The 24,148-nt window shown below is 42.4% G+C and overlaps 1 protein-coding gene across 1 annotated transcript in view; it reads right to left on the bottom strand.

Annotated features, from left to right (window-relative positions):
* The window catches only part of LOC137352268 (ubiquitin carboxyl-terminal hydrolase 48-like), a 43,058-nt gene that overhangs the window by 7,508 nt on the left and 11,402 nt on the right, over positions 1 to 24,148 (bottom strand). Inside the window, exons 4-7 of the mRNA XM_068017560.1 lie at positions 22,360 to 22,470; positions 15,605 to 15,738; positions 14,117 to 14,223; positions 1,659 to 1,763 (exon numbers count right to left, since the gene is read on the bottom strand). Of these exons, the coding sequence (XP_067873661.1) occupies positions 1,659 to 1,763; positions 14,117 to 14,223; positions 15,605 to 15,738; positions 22,360 to 22,470 (457 nt within the window). The remainder of the gene's footprint in view (positions 1 to 1,658; positions 1,764 to 14,116; positions 14,224 to 15,604; positions 15,739 to 22,359; positions 22,471 to 24,148) is intronic.

Here is a 24,148-nt window from a genome sequence, read left to right as displayed (position 1 = left end):
CTGTGACTAGTGGGATACTGCAAGGATCAATGCTTGGGCCCCAGCTATTCACAATCTCTATCAATGATTTGGATGTGGGGACCAAATGTAATATTTCTAAATTTGCTGATGATGCAAAACTAGGTGGGAATATGAGTTGTGAGGAGGATGCAAACAGACTTCAAGGGGATTTACACAGGCTAAGTGAGCAGGCAAGAACATGGCAGATGAAATATATGAAAAATATGAATTTATCCACTTTGGTAGGAAAAACAGAAATAGAGTATTTCTTAAATGGAGAGAGATTGGAAAGTGTTGATGTCCAAAGGGACCTGGGTGTCCTTGTTCATAAGCCACTAAAAGCCAACATGCAGGTGCAACAAGTAATTAGGAAGGCAAATGGTATGTTGGCCTTTATTGCAAGAGAATTTGAAGTAGTAAATTCTTGCTGCAATTGTTTAGAGCCTTGGTGAGGCTGCACCTGGAGTATTGAGTAAGTTTTGGTCTCCTTACCTACGGAAGGATATACCTGCTATTGAGGGAGTGCAACAAAGGTTCACCAGAGTGATTCCTGGGATGGCAGGATTGTCCTCTGAGGAGAGATTGAGGAGACTGGGCCTATAGCCTCAGAGTTTAGAAGAATGAGAGGTGATCGCAATGAGGCATACAAAATTCTTACAGGGCTCGCCCTGATACATGGAGGAAAGATGTTTCCCCTGGCTGTGGGTTTAGAACCAGGGGGCACAGTCTCAGAATAAGAGGTAGGCCATTTAGGACTGAGATGAGGAGGAATTTCTTCACTCAGAGGGTGGTGAATCTTTGTTCATTAAATATATTCAGTCATTAAGTATATTCAGGACAGAGATCAATAAACTTCTAGATATGAAAGATATCAAGGGATATGGGGGCAATGCAAGAAAATGGTGTTGAGGTAGATCAGCCATTATCCAGTTGAATGGCAGTGCAGGCTCGAGGGGCCGAATGACCGACTCCTGCTCCTGTTTCCTATGCTCCTAAGATGACCTAAGATACAGTAAAGGATGATCACGTACTGCAGTCAAAGCAATCTCTAAAAACGTCCGTCCAATTTTCTAGTTGAATGATTTACTTCGCTCATGTTACTTAGAAGTACAAATTCAAAATAATTGACATTGTTGCAAATGCGTGATGTACTAATTTGGCATTTAGAAAATGAGCTTGTACATTATAACGGATTAACGCTATACTATTAACTGCGCATGGAATGTGGGGAGGAATAATTCCATCTCATTTAACTTGATTTTTGAATTACTTAAGTGAAAACAATAAGTTTTATTTTTGACTGTTCTTTACAGTGACACAATAAATGGGTTTACAATGCCCTTGAGCCCTGGTGTTAGCCTGAGTGTGAGTCAACCATTACGCAAACTTTACGTAATAATATTGTGCTAACCATGTACAGATGTACATCAGCATGGAAAAAGGAAATGTTTCAAATTTAAAAGAAGTTTGTTCTTAAATTACTTATTTCAGAAATCTAAGACTGCAGCTTTAAGTGCCAAATAAGGCCAATAATGTAACCGAATATCCAAGTTCAAAATAGGAATATATAAGTTATGTTTAAGAACAAAGTCAATGACACTCCCTCTGGCCACGCTTTTGCAAGGTACCAACTTAAATAGAACCAAATGACATACTACCTGGTTAAAGTCAGGATCCTTCTCTCCTTCGACTTTGCATTCCTCTCTTTCCTCCTCAGCCTCAGAACCACTCAAATTTAGCTCTGGTGCACCTTCTTTCATCACCTGAGAAATAAAGCATTGATCATGAAATATAAACTAATTATACAATAACTTAAAGATAAACCCTGTTATACTTCGTCAATCACACTATGCAGTTATTCTACTTTAAAGTCGTCAAACCGCTTGTTCCATCATTGCGACTGTCATCTTGACATTGCTCACTACAGTCTTTAAACATTCCCCTCAAACTTTTCAATCACCTCACCACTGCATTTATTGCAGTTATTAGTGAACAATCCCATTTTTAAATCTCTCACTGCAGAGGATATGAGACTGTTTTTTCAACTGTAGGACTGATTTTCATAAACTATTTCAGTTATGGAACAATGGTCCATGAAGTCAGCAAATTCCATTATTTAATTTACAGTCTTTTCATTCTATTAATTCGATCAACTATATTTCACAACCAGGCCAGGAAGATCATGAATGGCAATTGGAAGCCCAGGTTATTAGAAAGAATTTTAAATATATTTTTCACTGCATTACAACTCAGCATAGACAGGAAATGTAATCCTCAGAAGAGTTTTTAGAAAGTATAAAGAGTAGTTACATAATAAATTTTACAAAATTCAAAAGCAACCTTCAATAAAATTGCTGGCACAGGATTTCAGGGCACTGACCAGGATAAAAAAACTATTCTTACATCGTACTTTGTCAATCTATTTTGCAAAGGTCCGTAGCAGAGTACAGCATTCTTGCACAGCAATATGGAATAAGTAGTTCAGGTGCCATTGAGGCTTGGAAACAAGTCAACTTTCCATGGTTCAGATGGGGAGTGGGGCTAACTGGGATGGGCAGTTACACTGATGACAAAGGAGCCTTTTTTGGGGCAGGGGTGGGAGGGCGAAGTGTTTGAGGGGAAGGGAGAACAGAATTTAAAAAAATGTTTGCAACAGAAAAAATTATTACATTATAAATTACCGATACAAAGATATTCATGATGACAGCATATTAAATAACATATACAGTAAAATACAGAAAATGCTGGAAATACTCAGTACGTCTGACAGCATTTATGGAGAAGGAAAAAGAGTTAGTGTTTCTGGACCATGACCTTTCACTAGAACTGATGAAATTAATGAAAGGTCGCAGACCTGAAACGTTAACTCTATTTTGCTCTCCACAGATGCTGCTCAACCTGCTCAGTATTGCCAGCATTTGCGGTTTTTAATTGGAAAAACCAATCTGGTTCACTAACGTCCTTTAGGAAGGAAATCTGCTGTCCTCACATGGTGTGGCCTATATGCGACTCCAGACCCACAGCAATGCAGCTGACTCTTAGCTGCTGCTCAGTTGTAAAAACTATGACAAAGCATATTTTTTAAAAACTGGAAGGACCACCTGGCATCGATCTAGGCAGCAGATTCTGACACGACAAAGGCATGCACAGGGTAGTCGACCCTATGAAGTTCTGCTCACTAACATCTGGGGACATGTGCCAAAATAGGGAGAGATGTCCCGCAGACTAGTCAGGCAACAACCTGACAGTCACAGAATCATACCTATCAGCCAATGTCCCAAACTCCCCATCACCATCCCTGGCTAGATCCTGTTAAACCCACCAGAGGTGGTGGAACAGTAGTATACAGTGAGGATGGATTGGCCCTGGGTGTTTTCAACATTGACTCTGGACCCCATGAAGTCTCATGACGTGTGTCAAACATTGGCAAAGAAACCTCCTGCTGATTACCACCTACTGCCCCTCAGCTGATGAATAAATACTCCTCCATGTTGAAAACAACTTTGAAAAAGCACTGAGGGCAGCAAGGGCACAGCATGTACTCTGGGTGGGGGACTTCAATGTCCATTGCCAAGAGTGGCTCAGTGGCACCGTTACTGAACAAGCTGGCTGAGTCCTAAAGGACAAAGCTGCCAGACTGGGCTTGTGGCAGGTGGTGAGGCAACCAGCAGGAGAGAAAAAAAAATACTCGATCTCGTCCTGACCAATCTACCTGTCGCAGATACATCTGAACATGACAGTACGGGCAAGAGTGATAACTGCACAGTCTTTGTGGAGGTCAAGTCCTGCCTTCGCGCTGAGGACATCCTCTGTCGTATTGCGTGGCACTATCACCATGCTAGTGGAATAGATCCAGAACAGAACTGGCAGCTCAAAACTGGGCATCCACGAGGTGTTGTAGGCCATCAGCAACAGCAGAATAGTGTTCCAGCATGTCCCTCACTATACCATTAGAATCAAGCTGAAGGAACAACACTGCTTCAATGAGGAGCGTGGAGGAGCATGCCAGGAGTACCACCAAGCACACCGAAAAATGAGGTTCCAGCCTGGTGAAGCTATAGCACAAGACTACATATGCATGCTGAACAGCAGAAGCAGAGCTAAGTGATTCTATAACCAATGGATCAGATCCAGGCTCTGCAGTCCTGCCACATCCAGTTATGAATGGAGGCGGACAATTACGCAACTATCAGAAGGAGCAGGCTTCATGGACATCTCCATCCTTAATGATGGTGGAGCCCAGCAAGTGAGTGCAAAAGACGAAGCTGAAGAGTTGCAACCATATTTGGCCAGAAGCGCTGAGGGAATGAGAAGAATATAATAAGAAATAGGAGCAGGAATAAAGCGTACGGCTCCTCAAGCCTGCTCCGTCATTCAATACAATAGTGGCTGATCTGCCGCTCTCCATATCCCTCGATTCCAAGGGATCAAAAATTTCTCTCTTTCAGTCTTAAATAAATATACTCAACGATGGAGCATCCACAACCGTCTTGCATAGGCAGTTCTTAAGATTCACAACTCCTTTAGTGAAGAAATTTCTTCTCAACACAGTGCTAAATGATTGACCCTTTATCCTGAGGCTGTGCCCCCATGTTCTAGATTCCCCAGCTAGGGGGAACAACCTCTCTGTGTCTACCCTGTTAAGCCCCTTCAGAATCTTGTATGTTTTAATGAGATCACCTCTCATTCTTCTAAACTCCAGAGAATCTGGGCCCAATTTACTCAGCCTCTCATCCCAGGAACCAATTTAGTGAACCTTCGCTCCAATGCAAGTAAATCTTATGTTAGATATGGAGACCAAAACTGTGCACAGTACTCCAGGTGTGGTCTCACCAAAGTCCTGTACAATTGCAGCAAGATTTCATTATTCTTGTTCGCTAATCCCTTTGCAATAATGGCCAACATGCCATTTGCCGAATTGTCGGCTTTTAGTCCTGTACTTTTCTCCAAGTTTCTCCAATACTTTTTGTCTGCTAATGTCCATATGTTCCTCACTCTTATTAGCCCCGTGGTTACCCTCTTTATCTGAGGTGCAATTCGTGTCTTGTACTGTGAAGATGGACACCAAATATTTGTTCAACATCTCTGCCATTTCCTCATTCCCTTTATAATTTCTCCCATCTCTGTCTCTAAGTGGCCAAAATTTTTATATAATTGTAAAAGCCATTAGTCAGTTTTTATATCCTTGGCTCGTTTACTCTCATTCTATTTCTTTCCCTTTTTAACCAATGTTTTAGCTACCCTTTGCTGAGTTCTAAAACACTCCCAAACGTCAGGCTTACTACAATTCTTTGCATCATAAGCCTCATCTTTTAATCTAATACTATCTTTAACTTTAAGTAAGCCACGACGGCTCTTTCTTGATGAGTTTTTGTACTTTTAATAGAATGTATTTTAGTTTAGTTTAGAGATACAGTACTGAAACAGGCCCTTCGGCCCACCGAGTCTGTGCCGACCATCAACCACCCATTTATACTAATCCTACACTAATCCCATATTCCTACCACATCCCCACCTGTCCCTATATTTCCCAACCACCTACCTATATTAGGGACAATTTATAATGGCCAATTTACCGACCAACCTCCAAGTCTTTTGGCTTGTGGGAGGAAACCAGAGCACCCGGAGAAAACCCACGCAGACACAGGGAGAACTTGCAAACTCCACACAGGCAGTACCCAGAATTGAACCCGGGTCGCTGGAGCTGTGAGGTTGCGGTGCTAACCACTGCACCACTGTGCCGCCCCATATTTTACCCATATTTACTGGGTCGCCAGTATTTTAGTTAATCATTTTGAATTGTTTCTTTAAATGATTCCCACTGTTCATTTACCGCCATAGGTTTTAGTCTATTTACCCAATCATAGATATCAAGAAATGACTGAAGGCACTGGATACTGCAAAGGCTATGGGCCCTGACAATATTCTGGCAATAGTACTGAAGACCTGTGCTCCAGAACATGCCGCGCCCCTAGCCAAGCTGTTCCAGTATAGCTACAACACTGGCATCTATCCTGCAATGTGGAAAATTGCCCAGGTATGTCTTATACACAAAAAACAGGACAAGTCCAACCCGGCCAATTACCACTCCATTAGCCGACTCTCAATCATCAGTAAAGTGATGGAAGGTGTCATCAACAGTGCCATCAAGCGGCACTTGCTTAGCAATAACCTGCTCAGTGACGCTCAGTTTGGGTTCTGCCAGGGACACTCAGCTCCTGACCTCATTACAGCCTTGGTTCAAACATGGACAAAAAAGCTGCACTCAAGAGGTGAGGTGAGAATGACTGCCCTTGATTTCAAGGCAGCATTTGACCGAGTATGGCATCAAGGAGCCCTAACAAAACTGGAGTCAATGGGAATCAGGGGGAAAACCCTCCGCTGGTTGGAGTCATACCTAGCACAAAGGAAGATGGTTGTGGTTGTTGGAGGTCAATCATCTGAGCTCCAGGACATCACTGCAGGAGTTCCTCAGGGTAGTGTCCTAGGCCCAACCATCTTCAGCTGCTTCATCAATGACCTTCCTTCAATCATAAGGTCAGAAGTGGGGATGTTCAGCACCATTCGTGACTCCTCAGATACTGAAGCAGTCCGTGTAGAAATGTAGCAAGATTTGGACAATATCCAGGCTTGGGCTGATAAATGGCAAGTAACATTCGTGCCACACAAGTGCCAGGCAATGACCATCTCCAACAAGAGAGAATCTAACCATCTCCCCTTGACATTCAATGGCATTACCATCACTGAATCCCCCACACAACAACATCCTAGGGGCTTCCATTGACCAGAAACTGAACTGGAGTAGCCATATAAATACCATGGCTACAAGAGCAGGTCAGAGGCTAGGAATCCTGCGGCGAGTAACTCACCTCCTGACTCCATAAGCCTACCCACCATCTACAAGGCACAAGTCAGGAGTGTGATGAAATACTCTCCACTTGCCTGGATGGGTGCAGCTCCAACAACACTCAAGAAGCTCAACACCATCCAGGACAAAGCAGCCCGTTTGATTGGCACCCCATCTATAAACATTCACTCCCTCCACCACCGACTCACAGTGGCAGCAGTGTGTACCATCTACAAGATGCACTGCAGCAATGCACCAAGGCTCCTTAGACAGCACCTTCCAAACCCACGACCTCTACCAACTAGAAGGACAAGGGCAGCAAATGCATGGGAACATCACCACCTGCAAGTTCCCCTCCAAGTCACACACCATCCTGACTTGGAACTGTATCGCTGTTCCTTCACTGTCACTGGATCAAAATCCTGGAACTCCCTTCCTAACAGCACTGTCAGTGTACTTACCCCACATGGACTGCAGCGGTTCAAGAAGGCAGCTCACCACTACCTTCTCAAGGGCAATTAGGGATGGGCAATAAATGCTGGCCTGGCCATCGATGCCCATATCCCATAAATGAATAATAAAAAAAAATCAAGCTTGGCCAGCTCTCCCCTCATATCTATGTAACTGGCTTTGATTAAGTTTGACATTCCTGTTTGGGACTGAAGTATGTCACTTTCAAACTTAATGTGGAATCAATTGTATTATAATCACTTTTTCCCAAAGGATCTTTTACCATGAGATTACTAATTAAACCCACCTCATTGCACAATATTAGATCTAAAAAGCTTTATCCCTAGTTGGTTCCACAACGTATTATTCTAGGAAACTGTCACAAAAGCATTCTACAAACTCATCTTCCAGGCTACCTTTGCCAATTTGAATTGTCCAGTATAGTAATCACTATTATTACATTTCCTTTGTTGCAAATTCCAATTATTTCTTGCTTAATGCTCTCTGCAATTGTATAACTACTGTTGGGGAATTAAGGAAGTCTTAACAATGCACTTAGAAAAGCACAGTATGATTAAAACAAGTCAATATAGTTTTTACATTTAAGAAAAGATATACTTGCACTGGAGGCGGTGCAGCGAAGGTTCACTAAATTGGTTCCTGGGATGAGGGGATGATAGACTGAGTAAACTGGGCCTATACTCTCTGGAGTTTAGAAGAATGTGAGGCGATCTCAATGAAACATACAAGATTATGAAGGGGCTGGATAGGGTAGACACAGATCATTTCTGCTGGTTGGGGAATCTAAAACATGGGGACACAGTCTCAGGATAAGAGACCAATCATTCAGGACTGAGATCAGGATAAATTACTTCACTCAAAGGATTGTAAATCTTTGGAATTCTCTACACCCGAGGGTTGTGGGTGCTCCATCATTGAATACATTTAAGGCTGGGATAGACGGATTTTTGGTCTCTCAGGGAATCAAGGTGGCCGGGCAGGAAAGTGGAGTTGAAGCATAAGATCAGCCATGATTGTATTGAATGGCAGTGCAGGCTCGATGGGCCATATGGTCTACACCTGCTCCTATTTCTTGTTGGGGATGGGGGTGGGGTGGGGGGGGGGGGGGGGGGGTGGAGCTATAAACTATTTGCATCAGCGTTTTCTGATCCTGGTTATTCCTAATGTCCACCCACACAGATTCTACTTTCTGACCTTCTGAGGCAAGATCTTTTTGCACTACTGTCCTCATGTCATCCGTTGCGATCAGGTTTACTCCTCCTTTGCCATTCTGCCTGTCTTTTCAAAAGGTTATGTACCCTGGAATATTTATTTCTCAACCTTGGTCACCTTGTAACCATGTCTTTGTAATGGCAATTAGATCTAAACCATTTATGTCCATGCTGCTAGTTCATCTATCTTATTGCTCAGATAAAGAGCTTTTAATTTGTCATCCATCTCAGCCTAACCCTGAGGTCCCCCACCAACAAAGTAGCCAGACTTTATTAGCCAATTCGATTCACTTCATGTGATATCAAGAAATTGTTGAGCCCACTACATACAACAGCTATAAATCCCGACAACATCCTGGCTGCAGTGCTGAAGACTTGCTCCAGAACTAGCCGCACCTCTAGCCAAGCTATTCCACTGCAGCTACAACACTGACATTTCCTCAAAAAAAAACAAAGCGTTGGAAGGGGTCATTGAAACAAAAAATGTACAGTACAGGAGGAGGCCATTCAGTCCATCTTGCTTGTGCAGGCCGAAAAAAAGCCTCATCCCATTTTCCAGCCCTTGCTCCGTAGCCTAGTATGTTACTTCAAGTGCATAAGTAAGTACTTTTTTAAATGCAAAGAGTGTTTCTGCCTCTATCACCCTTTCAGGCAATGAATTCCAGATCCCCACCACCCTCCTGGTGAAAAGATTTCTCAACTCCCCTCTAATGCTTGTGCTAATTACTTTAAATGTATGGCCCCTTGTTATTGAACTCACTAACGGAAATAGGTCCTTCCTACTAAAGGTCTGCAAAGGAAACCCGACCTGAGCCCGAATGCCAGATCCGGAAGTGCGACCTGACCTGAACCCGACACGTCGTCGGGGTCGGGCCGGACCCAACCCTGACGATACGTGGCGGGTTCGAATCGGGTCGCACTTCCGGGTGCAGCATTCGGGCTCGGGTCGGGTTTCCTTTGCAGACCTTTACTTTCTACCCACTCTATCTCGGCCCCTCAATTTTATACACCTCAATTAAATCTGCCCTCAGTGTCCTCTGTTCCAAAGAAAACAATCACAGCCTAACCAATCTTTCCTCATAGCTAAAATTTGCCATTCCTGGCAACGCCCTCATGAATCTCCTCAGCAACTGAGCATCCACAGCCCTTTGGGGTAAGGAAGTCCAAAGATTCACCAACCTTTGAGAGAATAAATTTCTCAGCTTAGGCCTAAGTGCCTGACCCCTTATTCTGAGACTGTGGCCCTCAGGTCTAGACTCCCCAGCCAGGGGAAAACATCACCCCTACATCTACCCTGTCAATTCCCTTAAGATATATTTTCAATTGACAATCCCCTCAGCCCAGGAATCAATCTAGTCAACTTTCACTGCTATCCCTATAAAATGCAAGTATATCGTTCCTTACCTAAGGAGACCAAAACTGCAGACAGTACTCCAGGTGTAGTCTCACCAAGGCCCTATATAATGGCAGTAAGACTTCTTTATTCTATACTCCAATCTCTTTGTAGGAATCTTCCTCCAAACAAGATCAAGTGGCAGGTTGTTCAACCTTGCCAGTCTTAGAGCGAAGACCAAAGTACGGCAAGTCCTCATCAGGGAACTCCTCTTTGCTGACGATGCTGCATTAACATCCCACACAGAAGAGTGTCTGCAGAGATTCATCGACAGGATTGCGGCTGCCTGCAACGAATTTGGCCGAAGCATCAGCCTCAAGAAAATGAACATCATGGGACAGGATGTCAGAAATGCTCTATCCATCAATATCGGCGACCACGCTCTGGAAGTGGTTCAAGAGTTCACCTATCTAGGCTCAACTATCACCAGTAACCTGTTTCTCGATGCAGAAATCAACAAGCGCATGGGAAAGGAGTCCGCTGCTATGTCCAGACTGGCCAAGAGGGTGTGGGAAATTGGCGCACTGACACGGAACACAAAAGTCCGAGAGTTTCAAGCCTGTGTCCTCAGTACCTTGCTCTATGGCAGCGCGGCCTGGACAACGTATGTCAGCCAAGAACAACGTCTCAACTCATTCTATCTTCGCTGCCTCTGGAGAATCCTTGGCATCAGGTGGCAGGACCGTATCTCCAACACAGAAGTCCTTGAGACGGCCAACATCCCCAGCATATACACCCTACTGAGCCAGTGGCGCTTGAGATGGCTTGGCCATGTGAGCCGCATGGAAGATGGCAGGATCCCCAAGGACACATTGTACAGTAAGCTCGCCACTGGTATCAGACCCACTGGCCGTCTATATCTCTGCTTTAAAGACGTCTGCAAATGCAACATGAAGTCCTGTGACATTGACCACAAGTCGTGGGAGTCAGTTGCCAGTGATTGCAGAGCTGGCGGACAGCCATAAAGGTGGGCCTAAAGAGTGGCGAGTCGAAGAGACTTAGCAGTTGGCAGGTAAAAAGACAGAAGTGCAAGGAGAGAGCCAACTGTGTAACAGCCCCAACAACCAATTTTATCGGCAGCACCTGTGGAAGAGTCTGTCACTCTAGAATTGGCGTTTATAGCCACTCCAGGCGCTGCTCCACAAACCACTGACCACCTCCAGGCGATTGCCCATTGTCTCTCGAGACAAGGAGGCCAAAGAAGACTCCAATCTCTTTGTAATAAAGGCTAATGTGCCAATTACTTTCCTCATTGCTTGTTGAATCTGTGTATTAACTTTCTGTGATTTGTGCACATGATACCCAGGTCCCTCGGGTGTATTTCTGAATGCAAACATTGCTCAATCTCTTGCCTTTTAAAAAATATTCTGCTTTTCTATTTTTCCTACTGAAGTGGATAACTACATATTTCTCCACATTATATTCCATCTGCTACCTTCTTGCCTACTCACTTAACCTTTATACATCCATGTACAGGCTCTTTGTGTCCTCCTTTGTTTACTCTCCCACCTAGCTTTGTATCATCAGCAAGCTTGGATACATTACACTCTGTCCTCTCATTTAAATAGATTGTAGATAGCTGACGCCTAAGCATTGATCCTGGCAGTCGTGCAATTTACAGTCTGCAACCTGAAAATGACATTTATTCCTGCATTCTGTTCATTTAACAGTCCTCAATCCATGGTAATATATCACCCCCAATCCCATGAGTCTTAGCATCTTCCAAACCCTCGACCTCTCCCACCTAGAAGGACAAGGGCAGCAGGCACATGGGAACACCACCACCACCTGCAAGTTCCACTCCAGGCCACACACCATCCTGCATCGCCATTCCTTCACCGGTCGCTGGATCAAAATCCTGGAATTCCATTCCTAACAGCATTGTGGGTGTACCTACAGCACATGGACTTCAGAGATTCAAGGTGGTGACTCACCACCACTTTGTCAAGGGCAATTAGGGATGGGCAACTAACGCCAGTCTTGCCAGCAATGCTCACATCCCATGAATGAAAACAACATTTGTGTAATAGCCTTTTGTGTGGCACCTATTGAATGCCTTATGAAAATCCAAATATTCTACATTCACTGATTCCTCCCTTAGCTAAAATAAAAGTAAAATACTGCGGATGCTGGAAATCTGAAATAAAAACAAGAAATGCTGGAAATACTCAGCAGGTCTGGCAGCATATGTGGAGAGAGAAGCAGAGTTAACGTTTCAGGTCAGTGACCCGTCATGAGAACTGGCAAATTTTAGAAATGTGAAAGGTTATAAGCAAGTAAAGCGGGGGTGGGGCAAGAGATAACAAAGGTGAAGGTGTGAATAGGACAAGGTCACAGAACAGCTGACCAGAAGGTCGTGGAGCAAAGGCAAACAATATGTTAACGGTGTGTTGAAAGACAAAGCATTAGTACAGATAGTTTAGTTTAGAGATACAGCACTGAAACCGGCCCACCGAGTCTGTGCCGACCATCAACCACCCATTTATACTACACTAATCCCATATTCCTACCACATCCCCACCTGTCCCCATATTTCCCTACCACCTACCTATACTAGGGGCAATTTACAATGGCCAATTAACCTATCAACCTGCAAGTCTTTGGCATGTGGGAGGAAACCCACGCAGACACAGGGAGAACTTGCAAACTCCACACAGGCAGTACCCAGAATTGAACCCGGGTCGCTGGAGCTGTGAGGCTGCGGTGCTAACCACTGCGTCGCCCATTGAACAGCCGCACTCAGTCCGTTAACACCCTATCTGTACTAATGCTTTGTCTTTCAACACACCATTAACATATTGTTTGCCTTTGCTCCGTGACCTTTTGGTCAGCTATGTGGCCTGGTCCAATCTGCACCTTCTCCTTTGTTATCTCTTGCCCCACCCCCACCTCACTTGTTTATAATCTGTGACTTTTCTAATATTTGTCAGTTCCGAAGAAGGGTCACTGACCCGAAACGTTAACTCTGCTTCTCTTTCCACAGATGCTGCCAGACCTGCTGAGTGACTCCAGCATTTCTTGTTTTTGTTTCAGATTTCCAGCATTTCTTGTTTTTGTAACATATTGTTTGCCTTTGCTCCACGACCTTCTGGTCAGCTATTCTGTGACCTTGGCCTATTCACACCTTCTCCTTTGTTATCTCTTGCCCCAGCCCCGCTTTACTGGTTTACAAACTTTTACATTTCTAAAATTTGCCAGTTCTCATGACGGGTTACTGACCTGAAACGTTAACTCTGCTTCTCTCTCCAAAGATGCTGCCAGACCTGCTGAGTATTCCCAGCATTTCTTGTTTTTATTACCTCCCTTAGCTACCCTGCTAGTTACACTGTCAAAAAACTAAGATTTATCAAGCACGATTTCCCTTTCATAAAAAACTTGTTGACTCTGCCAAATCATAAGATTTAATTGCCCTGTTAGCGTATCCCTGATAACGGATTCAAGCATTTTCCCTACTATTGATATCAGGCTTAGTGGCCTATAATTCAGTGTTTACTCTCTCCCTCCTTTCTTGAATAGCAGGGTTACCTTTACCACCTTCCAAACCACAAGAACCATTCTGGAAGATCAAAACCAAAGCATCCACTATCTCTGTATGCACCCGTTTCAAAACCTTAGGATGTAGGCCATCAGGTCCAGGGGATGTCAGCTTTAAACTCCATTAATCTCTCCAGTACTATGACTTTATCAATGTCAATTTCTTGAAATTCCTCATTCTCACTAGATCCTTGGTTTCCCACTACTTCCAGAAGAGTATTTGTACTGTAAAGATAGATATAAAGTATTTGTTTAATCTCTCTACCATTTCCTTATAATTTCCCCAGTCTCTGCCTTGATAGGGGCCGCATTTACTTTTGCTAATCTCTTGTTTTTTTACATGCCTATAGAAAGAGGCCTTTGCAATTTGTTTTTGTGTCTCTTGCTAGTTTACTCTTATATTCTTTTTCCTCTATCAATTTCCTGGATATCCTTTGCTAAATTCTAAAATCCTCCCAATCCTCAGGCTTACTACTCTTTTTGGCAACATTATAAGCCTCTTCCTTTTAATCTAATACAATCTTTTTTTAAAAAAACTTTTCTTGTTAGCCACAGCTGAACCAGCATAGGAGCAATACATACATAAATGACCACAGACTGCAATTTACAAAGAAATTGTGATTTAATAGCTTCGTAGGAATATAATTAATAAAGTCTTACCTTTATACTCTCCACCACTTTACGGATATAGATAGTGGCCTGTGTATACTCTCTTAAATCGCGTTGTTGTTGACAGAGCAAGCCCTCCCGACACTCTCCACAAAGATCTACACGTTAGTAAGCAAAGAAAAAATTTGTGGCTTTTAGCTTTACAAAATACACTTGGGCTTTTGTATCAAGAGCAGGGGAGGTGAAGCTTCATGGACTCCAATGGTCTTTTCCAGTCATATCTGTTTTGCTGCTCCTACCATCTGTCCACACCCATCCTTGGTTTACAGCTTTTTCCAATGGTTATGCAGTCTCAGCAAAACCAAAACAAAATGCAACCTGATTTAGGCCCACTTTCTTTAAATGTGGGGTCAGAAGGAGCGCTCTTGCTTCTTCCAGAACCACATTCAGATAAATGCATTTCAACTTACCTTGTTAGTAACAGGTGATCCAGAGATCTGGCTTTACTGCTGGCACTGGCTGCCTCCGGTCAAGCCCATCTTGAAATGGGGGCCTTAAACAAACGTTAGGCCCCTTATTTGAATATGCAAAGATCCTTATGCCTGTTTTGGCGCAACAAGTTTTGTCATTTCCCAATTTCATGGGGAGGCACTTTTATTGAGATATGTGCATACGTTTCCTGCCAGCCAAAAGGGACATTAGTAGGACCTTCAGCACCCAAAAAACAGGCTCTGCAGAGTCAAATTTGCAAGTCTAGGTTGACTTATTTCTTGATTGCTTTCACATTCATTAGCATTTGTCAAATTAGTGTTCTATTGTATGCCACTATTGGACTCCACATGGTATTGTTATATAATCTTTTAATAGAAAGCACGAAACAAAAATTAGCTGTTTAAAATATTGTGGCAACACAAGATAATTTACAACGGTGCTTCAGTAGCTTGTTTAATAGCAGCAGCAATATTCAACCTGCATGTAACCAAGGATGATTAGATTGCTGCTTCGTTAAGCTGAAAAGACAGAGTCTGACCAACTTGATTTTATTTATTGGTTACAATGCAATGAACCTAGTATGTGGGAATATCACATATGAAAATATACATAGCTGCATTGTGAAAAGCTGGTTATGTTTTTTCCTGGAATAATATTAGTTCCAAATTCCACATAGTTAACAGGTTGTAGCTGATTAGGCACCTGTAAGTGTGAGAAAGACTGTATTTCGGATTTGTGCAAATCTTACTCTGCAGAAAGCAGAGCTGAACTTGATATGTTGACACCCTGCTGTGTGCTGCAACTCATGTTGGAACACGAGCAAAAGCTTCACTTGTACCACAGGGTTTAGACATGAGTGAGAACAGTGTGGCTACAAGAAGTGCAATTATGATGAGGGGAGTGATCAGACTAACTGCATGTTTGAAAATTCTTCACAGAGCTGGGCAAAAGAGAAAGCAGCAGACCTCTGAAGTTAGAAATTAATGTAAATCAATCAAATTAAAAAGACTACTCCAACACAACACTCATGCTGGAAAATCTGCTTACCGGGACTAGTGCTATATTCCAGTTGTACAGTGCCAGGCTCTCCAGTGTTCATCAATCGGATAACTTTAATCGTATTATCAACAACAAATAATTTGTGGATGATTTCCCATTCATTTGGCCATATAAGAGCTACACTGTGCAAAGGAAGATACAGGTTATTGAATTTTGAAAGAATGTTGAATTCAAACAACAAAACTACCAATACACAAAATCTTACGAGAGTGCAGGGATAATACTGCACTAGTGTGTCACCTCAAAAAAAATTAGACTTTTGGACAGAATATTTTTGTTCAGTCTTCTCCAATGTTATTCTTTGAATTCATTTAAGTCACTTTTCCCCATAAAATTATATAGAGTAGCCAGAACTATCTGCACCAAAGTAATGAACTTCTTGCTGCAGGTAGAATGCTCCTCATTTTTTTGAGAGAAGTTCAGCTGCCACATGCAAATACAACTGCCATCAGTGCATGTTACCAGGTTCAGTACGCCTTTAGCAATATGCATTGCAGGTTGAATATCCAAGGCATAATAGCCTCATTAGAGGCAGGCTTCCAGTTCTTTGCAACACAACAAACATTTTGATTTGTAAACTGGTATGAAAAACTGCTAACCTTAAATGAACGAAATACAGCTTTAAGACATTTCAAAGAGAACAATGGATAGACTGAGATATAGCTGGAGTGGATGAATATCTCCAGAGTTCGAGAAATCAAGGAAGAGGACTAGGCTATTCAGCCCTTCGAGCCTGTTCCAGCATTCAATTAGATCATGGCTGATCTATAGCTCAACTCCATTGACCAGCCTTTGCTTCAAATCCTTGGTCCCCTATAGCCAATAGAAATCTGTCTAAAAAGCTCCAACTGTCCTCCAGCATCCACAGTCTTTGGAGGAAGGGTTTCAGGTTTCTACTACCCTTTGGTTGGAAAAAATGCTTCTGATTTTGCTCCTGAACAGCTGAGCTCTGATTTGATTATGTCCCCTTGTTCTTGACCCTCCTACCAGAGAAAATAATTTCTCTGTACCTAACCTATCAAGTTCTTTCAACATTTTAAGCACCTCAGAGAACCCCCTAATCTTCTAAAGTCAAGGAAATACAAGCCAAGATCATGCAACTTGTCCTAACAACATCAAATCCCGGTATCATTCTGTGAATCTGCGCTGCTCTCTCACTAAAGGTCAGTAGATTCTTGCTGAGGTGTGGTGCCCAAAACTGAACATAGTACTTCAGATGGGGTCTGACCAAGGCTCTACACAATTGAAGCATAACTTTTTTCCTGTTGTATTTCCAGGGGTGAGAGCGGCCGAAGAACAAAAGGTCTGAAAATTAGTGACCAAAGACAAAAATGTCTGAAATTTTTTTTGACAAGAAATCATGTAATTACAGCACTGTTAATGATCTGTAATGAATGCATATGTTTCCAGGCTATTTCAAATGTGTAGAAGCATTAATTTTCCCTTTGTTTACTTTCGATTACCATCAAGACGGTAGACCAATGTATTTGTATAAAATCACCAAAGTGGCCTCAGCATTCCAACATTTCAGCATTTAATAGTTAGTACATCATGTAACTATGAATGAAGTAAATTTTAACACCAAAACATGACTGTGAAATCTTATTCGTAAATCTGTGCTCATTTGTTTGTCTTCACCATAACTTTAGTGGGGCCTTTGGCATCATCTTGCTGCTTCTTTGGCCTTTTTCAAGCATCCCTCAGTCCACATCTCAACGCTATCCACCCATCCGATTTTTCCTCTTGCTCTTGTTTTTTTCCCTCAATTTCTCCTTCATTTGTCAAGACAAAGCTGTTGGATCTTTCCGATGTCTGTACCTGACCATCTTTTTCTAACTGCACTCAAATCCTTTTGATTCCTGAACTTCTAATTTTGATCTAACCCACTCATTTGTCTTTCTGTCCATCCAGCTGATTCTGAACATCCTCTGCCAAACCCATATTTCATAAACTGTTATTCTCTCATCCTCTTTCTTCATAGTCCAACTCTTGCATCCATAGAGTGCAACACTCCACACTAGTGACTGTACTAGACATTTTTCCAACTTCATGCTGATGCTTTTGGACTTCCAGATGCTACATAAGTCACTGGTCACACCTCCTGCTGTAGCTAATCTAACCTGGATTTCATTTTTGGACATAACTTTGGTGTTTATCATCGAGCTAAGGTGCTTGAATTTGTCCACTGCTTGTATCTCGGTGCTTCTAATCTTGATTTTATCATTGCCATTTTGAGTCATAAAGTTGGATTTTGCCTCATTTATGTTCAGTCCAAAAGACTCACTGTGTCTTTTGACTCGGCCTACCATAGCTTCTAGCTCTTCCTTTGTTCTGGCTATGAGTGTGGTGTCGTCAGCATACCTGAGATTCCATATGCTAGGACCTCCTATGATGCAGCCACATCTCTCTGGTAACTCTCTTCCTGCACCATCCTCATTACCTTCTCTCTCACAGCACGGGTGACAGAAGACACCCCTGCTTGACTCCCTTCTCAAAATTGATTTGGTTTGTATGCTCATCACCAACTCTGACCACTCGTGAAGCATTTTTGTATAGCCGTCATGTTAGCCACGCAGGATGTCTGGGTTACACCAAAGTCTAAAAATGCCTTCCACAGAGCATCATGCTGGACAGTGTCAAAAGCTTTGGTATAGTCTATGAACATGAGCCGAAGCTGAGCTTCCTGCTTGTTTTCACATTTCTCCATGAGATTTCTGAGCATAGCGTGAGCTGTACCCTTTCCTGGAATTAAGCCAAACTGCTCCTCTGCCACTTCTCTGTTCACACAGGGGGGTGCCACTACCTAATGATGTCAAGCAGTATTTTAGATGCATGACTGATGAGACCTAGTGTACGATGTTTTGGACAGTCCTGTGTGCCTGCTATCTTGGGCACTGTGACCATTCACCTGTTGTCCATATATCATCAATAATGTCTTTCATTGCATCTACTATTTCACCTCCCACTTTTAGTGCTTCCATTGGTATTTGATCTTGTCCTCCCTTTCCACTTGATGTTCTTTATAGATTTTCTTATCTCATCTTTCAGTACCTCAGGTCCTATTCTTCTTTAACTTCCAATCTTTGTTGTTTATCTTTTCTGGTTCTTCTTCAAAAAGTTTCCTGCAGTAATTTTCCCATGTTAACCTGATCTTGTCTTCACCATATAACAAGTCTCTGTTTTTATCCTTGATATCTATTCCTGGGTTTACATATTTCTTTCTAGCTATGAGCTTGACTAGTGAATATACTTTCTTAGAGTCATACAGCATAGAAACAGGCCCTTCGGCCCACCGCGTCCATGCCGACCATAATGCCTATCTATACTCTGCTCCTTCAGCTCTTCCGCTCAGCCAGTTTTAAAAAGTTTTTATACAGGTTTTCTTCACAGCAGCACACAATGTGAAGTATTCGCTGCTTTGAACACAAATCTGTCCTCAAGTTTTACAAACATTGCAAATTGACTGGTTACCTTTTTTTTTAGCTGATAAATACAGAGCTGTAACATGGGCCTTTCTAGCTTTCTTAGCAGCAACCATCATAACTACTTTGGCAGAGCATTTTGTGGCCAGTTTCTGGTGTGAGATTTCTAGCCTCTGTTCCTCTTTTTCTTTTCTCCCTTGATGTTTCTCCTCAGCATGTTTCGTGTGAGCCGCTTGCATACCTTTCACCAACGTGCCAGTGACAGGATGACGAGTCTTGTGTCTTCTTGCAAAGTATTCCAAACTTGATTTATCCTCTGCTCTCAGTGCATATTTCAGAGCTTGGATGGCACTGCATGTGCTAACATTCATCTGGATAGTCCCTGAGTCAATGATATTAGCCACAATGCTGAAAGAACCTTCAACCATAGGTCCATGGAATCAACTCATCAAAGCAAAGACAAGTCTGCAGAGAGTGTTGTACTTGCCCCCTTGTGTACTTCATTCCACCATAAGTCTAACCTTCCTTCCTTTTTGTTTGGGAACAATGGTTTGTCTGTATGGAATTGTCTAACCTCCAGACTGAAGTTCTTCCACAGTGAGCACATTAGTGACAAGTGTTGGCAAGGATTTAATGCACCTCATACTGACACTACGTCCAACAGCAAGAGGGTCCAATGTGGACATGCGCCTCCGTAATTTGTTGTCAATGGGAAGCTTCTTCAGAATGCATGCAGCAGTGTCTATAAATGCTTGTTTTGCCTCTTGCTGAAACTTTTTGATAACTGGATCAGATCTTGATTTGCAATTATATTCTCTGCAGCCTGACCAACTAACATATTCTGTAGGGCAAGGATGTTCTTGCCTGCTTTACATCCAGTTCTGTGAGTTGTTTGCTGGTTTTGGCTCCATTAATTACAGCTGGCTTCGGAAAACATGCCAAGGACCTCCTGACTAGGTTGACCTGCTCATCATTCAGCTTGTGAATCATTGGAATTTTACTCTGAAAGAGAAGTGTATACTCCGTTAGCATAGGAAGTACACTAGCATAGAAATGTAGGGTTAGTAGCATGTACTTGCTTCTGTGAAACACTTTGTGAGATTCTTGCTTTGCACTGTTTTCCTTCTGAAGTTATATTCTTTTTGCGTTGTTCTCCTTTCACCTGCAAAATCTCAGCTTTGGATTCCTGGCTGTCGGGACATTTATGATGGATTCTTTCACATAAGTCAATGTACAGAAACCTATCTACTTCATTCAGAAATGCATGGTAAAAGATGGTGTAAGCATCCAGCATACACATAAGTATCCATAGCGACATCAAGCACCGTTGGCTGAAGAAGTCATGCGGGTCTGTTAACCACTTGAAGTCACGAAAGAGATCATGTAGCAGTCATTCAACATAAAAATCAAAGGGTTTGCAGAGCTTCTTACATGCACCGTGAACGTGGTGACATGAATCCCTATCTACATTCAGCAAATGTGCGTGCTTTTTCTCTGCGAATGCACACTTTCAAACCATTTTTTGAGCCCCTCATCACAGAGCAGGAGTCAATCTAGATAGACAGCAAATTATTCTATGGTAGTTTATGTTTGTCAAATGTTTCAGCTCGCTTTTCAAACAAGGATTCAGTGTTGATGCAAATAATTCCTACGGAATCCAGACAGTGAACCTTTCCTAGTTCTGATGAAAAGTAGCTAGCTAGAATTCCAAAAACACTGACGACTTCATTAATGCTCAGACAGAAGAAACTTATCTTCAAGTATTCTTCCAACTAACTTTTCTTGGAAGAATCTCCCAATGCCAAACCTCATTTTATATGAAGCTGATGTGTAATCTACTGAAAGTTTGCTTGATGCCTTCTGATCTTTAGAAAACTCTTTTGCAAGAGCAATGACCTTTGGTGCCATGGTAAAAGGCAGGCTGTCCTCAGCAAGAAAACCGAGAAGCATGGCTTCAAAATTTGTCCTCTGATCTTTGATCGGTACAGATGGCTTTGTGTAGGTGCGGAAACTGATGGCAATGCCCAGGTACTTCTTGTAGCAGTAGCAGCCTTGAAGGATGGATGTAGGCCATATGGTTGATCCTTCATAGTTGTTTGGCTGGGATTTTTCAGTATGCCAGCTGTAAAATTATAATAGTACCATCTTGGTTCCAAATGCAATATTGTGCACTTTTGAAGCAAAGTGCTTGAGTGATGGCAATTTCGTACAATTTTGCGTACGTAATGAATAAAACTGCACTGTACTCAGAATACAATTTCTTGAGACTTACCTGTGATAATTCGTCTTATGGAGCTTCATATTCAAGGTGCTTCGCACTCAGTGTGCTTCATAAGTGAGCTATTTCCCCGTGCACTGTAGTGTACTTCTAACCAAATCTTGCGAAAGAAGTCGGCAAGTAATAAGCCATCAACTTTTGCTTCCAGCCAGCCCCAGCGCCAGATATTCTTTAATTCCTTTACGACCTCCTTCCTAAGTTTCTTATCTCCTTCACGATCAACAATATCTTTCCTCTGGCTTGCCATGGTACACATTTTCCTTCACAAGTGCAGAGAGTAGCTGAAATAAATCAAGAGCCATTGGTTGAATACCGTACAAGTTTCCAGTCCAATGCATATCAAGCCAATCGGTAATGCGCTCGATCCTCTCCTTCCTCGATGCTCCTCGCCCTCCTTGATCGACATCTTCGATGCTCCTTGCCCTCCTCGATGCTCCTCCTAACCTCCATCTCCTATTTGCTGCTTCTCGAGGACCTCACTGCTCCAACAGGTCCCACCCTCCCACTCCTGAGCTGACCAACCATTGTTTCTGTCTCTGTGGCCAGCTGCTGATTTACTTCTCCAGGTCTCAGCTGTAATTGGACAAGCTGCAGCAGCCGAGCCTAGGAGAGAGAGAATCTGTGATTGGAGGAGCAGCTCTGTCTTTCCCGCACCTGCTGCTCCTCCAATCACTGCTGTCAGTTCTCGTTCTCAGCAACTGTCAGCTTAACTGACAGTTCTGATTTTTTTTTCAAGTCGGTCTTTTGGGTCTCAAGGTCAGAAAGGAAGAAGCCAATGGCTGATTTCCGAAACCCCAATGTCGGAAATTTCTCATCCCTGTATTTCAGCCTTTTTCAGATTCTCCTCCACCTGATGGCAGTAGTATTCTTTTTGCATTTGGAGATTCAAATCAGTGAGGAGGTATTACTCATTACCCTCATTTCAATGAAATACATTGACTAAGAAAATAATATTTAAATGTATTAGAATTATAACTTAATGAGCTGCTTAAAAAGGGATTAAATGTAGGCACGTGTTATTAAAACAATGGAATAAGACTCACTGTTTTGAATCCTCTTTGGTCATCGACTCTGCTGTAAACATAAGACCTCCATGCGGACAGAGAAGTGCATTGTTGCCCACAGATGATACAGGACTGCATTTCGTTGGCTTCCTTCAGCAAACAAAACCAAATGAATGCACAGGGGAGGGATTTACAGCAATGTAACACACTCTACATAGAGTCATTAGGCAATGAATAACAACTATCTGCTCTGAGTGAGACCATTTCCCCTCTGAATTAGATTATTAAAATGGAGATATTATTTTAAGACCTACATTGAGACTGCACCCCGAAGTGACTTTGCCTGCCTTGGTTCTGCACCTCATCTAAAAGACTGTTTTGATTTTGCATGTATTGATTTGGTTTTGATGGCACTCTGTTCTACCTATGAAGCATCACCATTGATGCCAGGTCTGTTGCTGCACTAGCCACTTATCAGTCTAGCTGAGCCATAACTTTGTTACAACTCAACATTGGCAAAGCTGAAGCCATTCTGCTCAGCTCTCACCAACAGCATGTACCTTTGGCACAAACTCCATCAACATTCCCTTGATGTTGCCCAAGATTAAGCTTGATGGTATTCAACCATAACATTCTATTAGATTTTGAGTTGACCTTCTTATCCCACAACCAAGTCATCATCCTTCAAAAATGTCCATCATGCCAGACTCAGGTCGAAGCAAACAAAGCCAACAGTGCACAGAACAATTTCTTATTTACATGTTATTTTGCAGTTCCCATGAACTATACAAATGTGGTGTTTATCCCTCTACCCCTCCCTACTCCTGCAGGGAAAGGGTGGGGGGAGGGGGGGTGGGTGGATGGGTGCAGGTGCGGGGGTAATGTCAATTTCAGCATTTGTTATTTTCAATGTTGGCATTTTAGCTTAATAATAAATGTAATTACTCCTTGTGCTTAAGACTAATATTTTTCCCAAACTAGTCTGTGTTGTAACATACGAATCAATTTGAGAGAGAATTTTATAAAGCACATGATTAACCATTTTGCCTAATATAATGGGTCATTAATGCAAGACAGGAAAAAGGAAGGAGCAAAAATAATGCTGGTCCACACACTACTACACTGGAATAATCAATTACTGCCATTATATAAATCCACTTGCAGCATTTAACTGCAGCACTCCAATGAATGTTTAGTGTATGTTTTCACTGATTTACTGGACTAATTATTTACTAGTTGCCCCACCATAAAACAATTTACACCAGCCTTAATGGAACTTAATAAACAATGAAAGGACTGTGGAAACACTAGGTGATTTACGTTCACAGTGTTATAGTGAACAACTGAATTTGTTTGCAAATGTGGTTGCATATTAATTAACATGTATGGGAACTTATTCAAAGTGTTAAGGCTGCTTACCATAAATATTGTCTTCCTCATTCTTTGAGGGTAGCTCAACCTCCACATACAAATGAAATGTCCATCATCCAAATGGAAATAACAGCACTGTCCCATTAACGCTTTGGTGCCTTATTGGTCACACAGACCTTCTCTACCCGTGCCGCGTATAGGGGCATGTTCCGGAACTGTAATCTAGTTCTTTGGAAAAGAAGTGGCAGAAAGGATTCCTCATTGATGTGGTGAGGAATTGAACACACAAAAAAGGAAACTTTCCAGTGTACAGAGTTACACAGAGGCAATTAAGGTGAAGCTTTGTATGTGGAAGTGAACTACCATCAAAAAAAAAGACAATACATCCATGGCATGTCATTTTAATAATAATGCTTCCATTATAAGTCCACAATCAAATAAATTATACCAAAGCACC

This window comes from Heterodontus francisci, chromosome 37 (assembly GCF_036365525.1).
Source record: "Heterodontus francisci isolate sHetFra1 chromosome 37, sHetFra1.hap1, whole genome shotgun sequence".
Classification (NCBI taxonomy): Eukaryota; Metazoa; Chordata; class Chondrichthyes; order Heterodontiformes; family Heterodontidae; genus Heterodontus; species Heterodontus francisci.
Note: the sequence above shows the minus strand (reverse complement) of the source record. Positions and strands in the feature narration are given on the sequence as shown.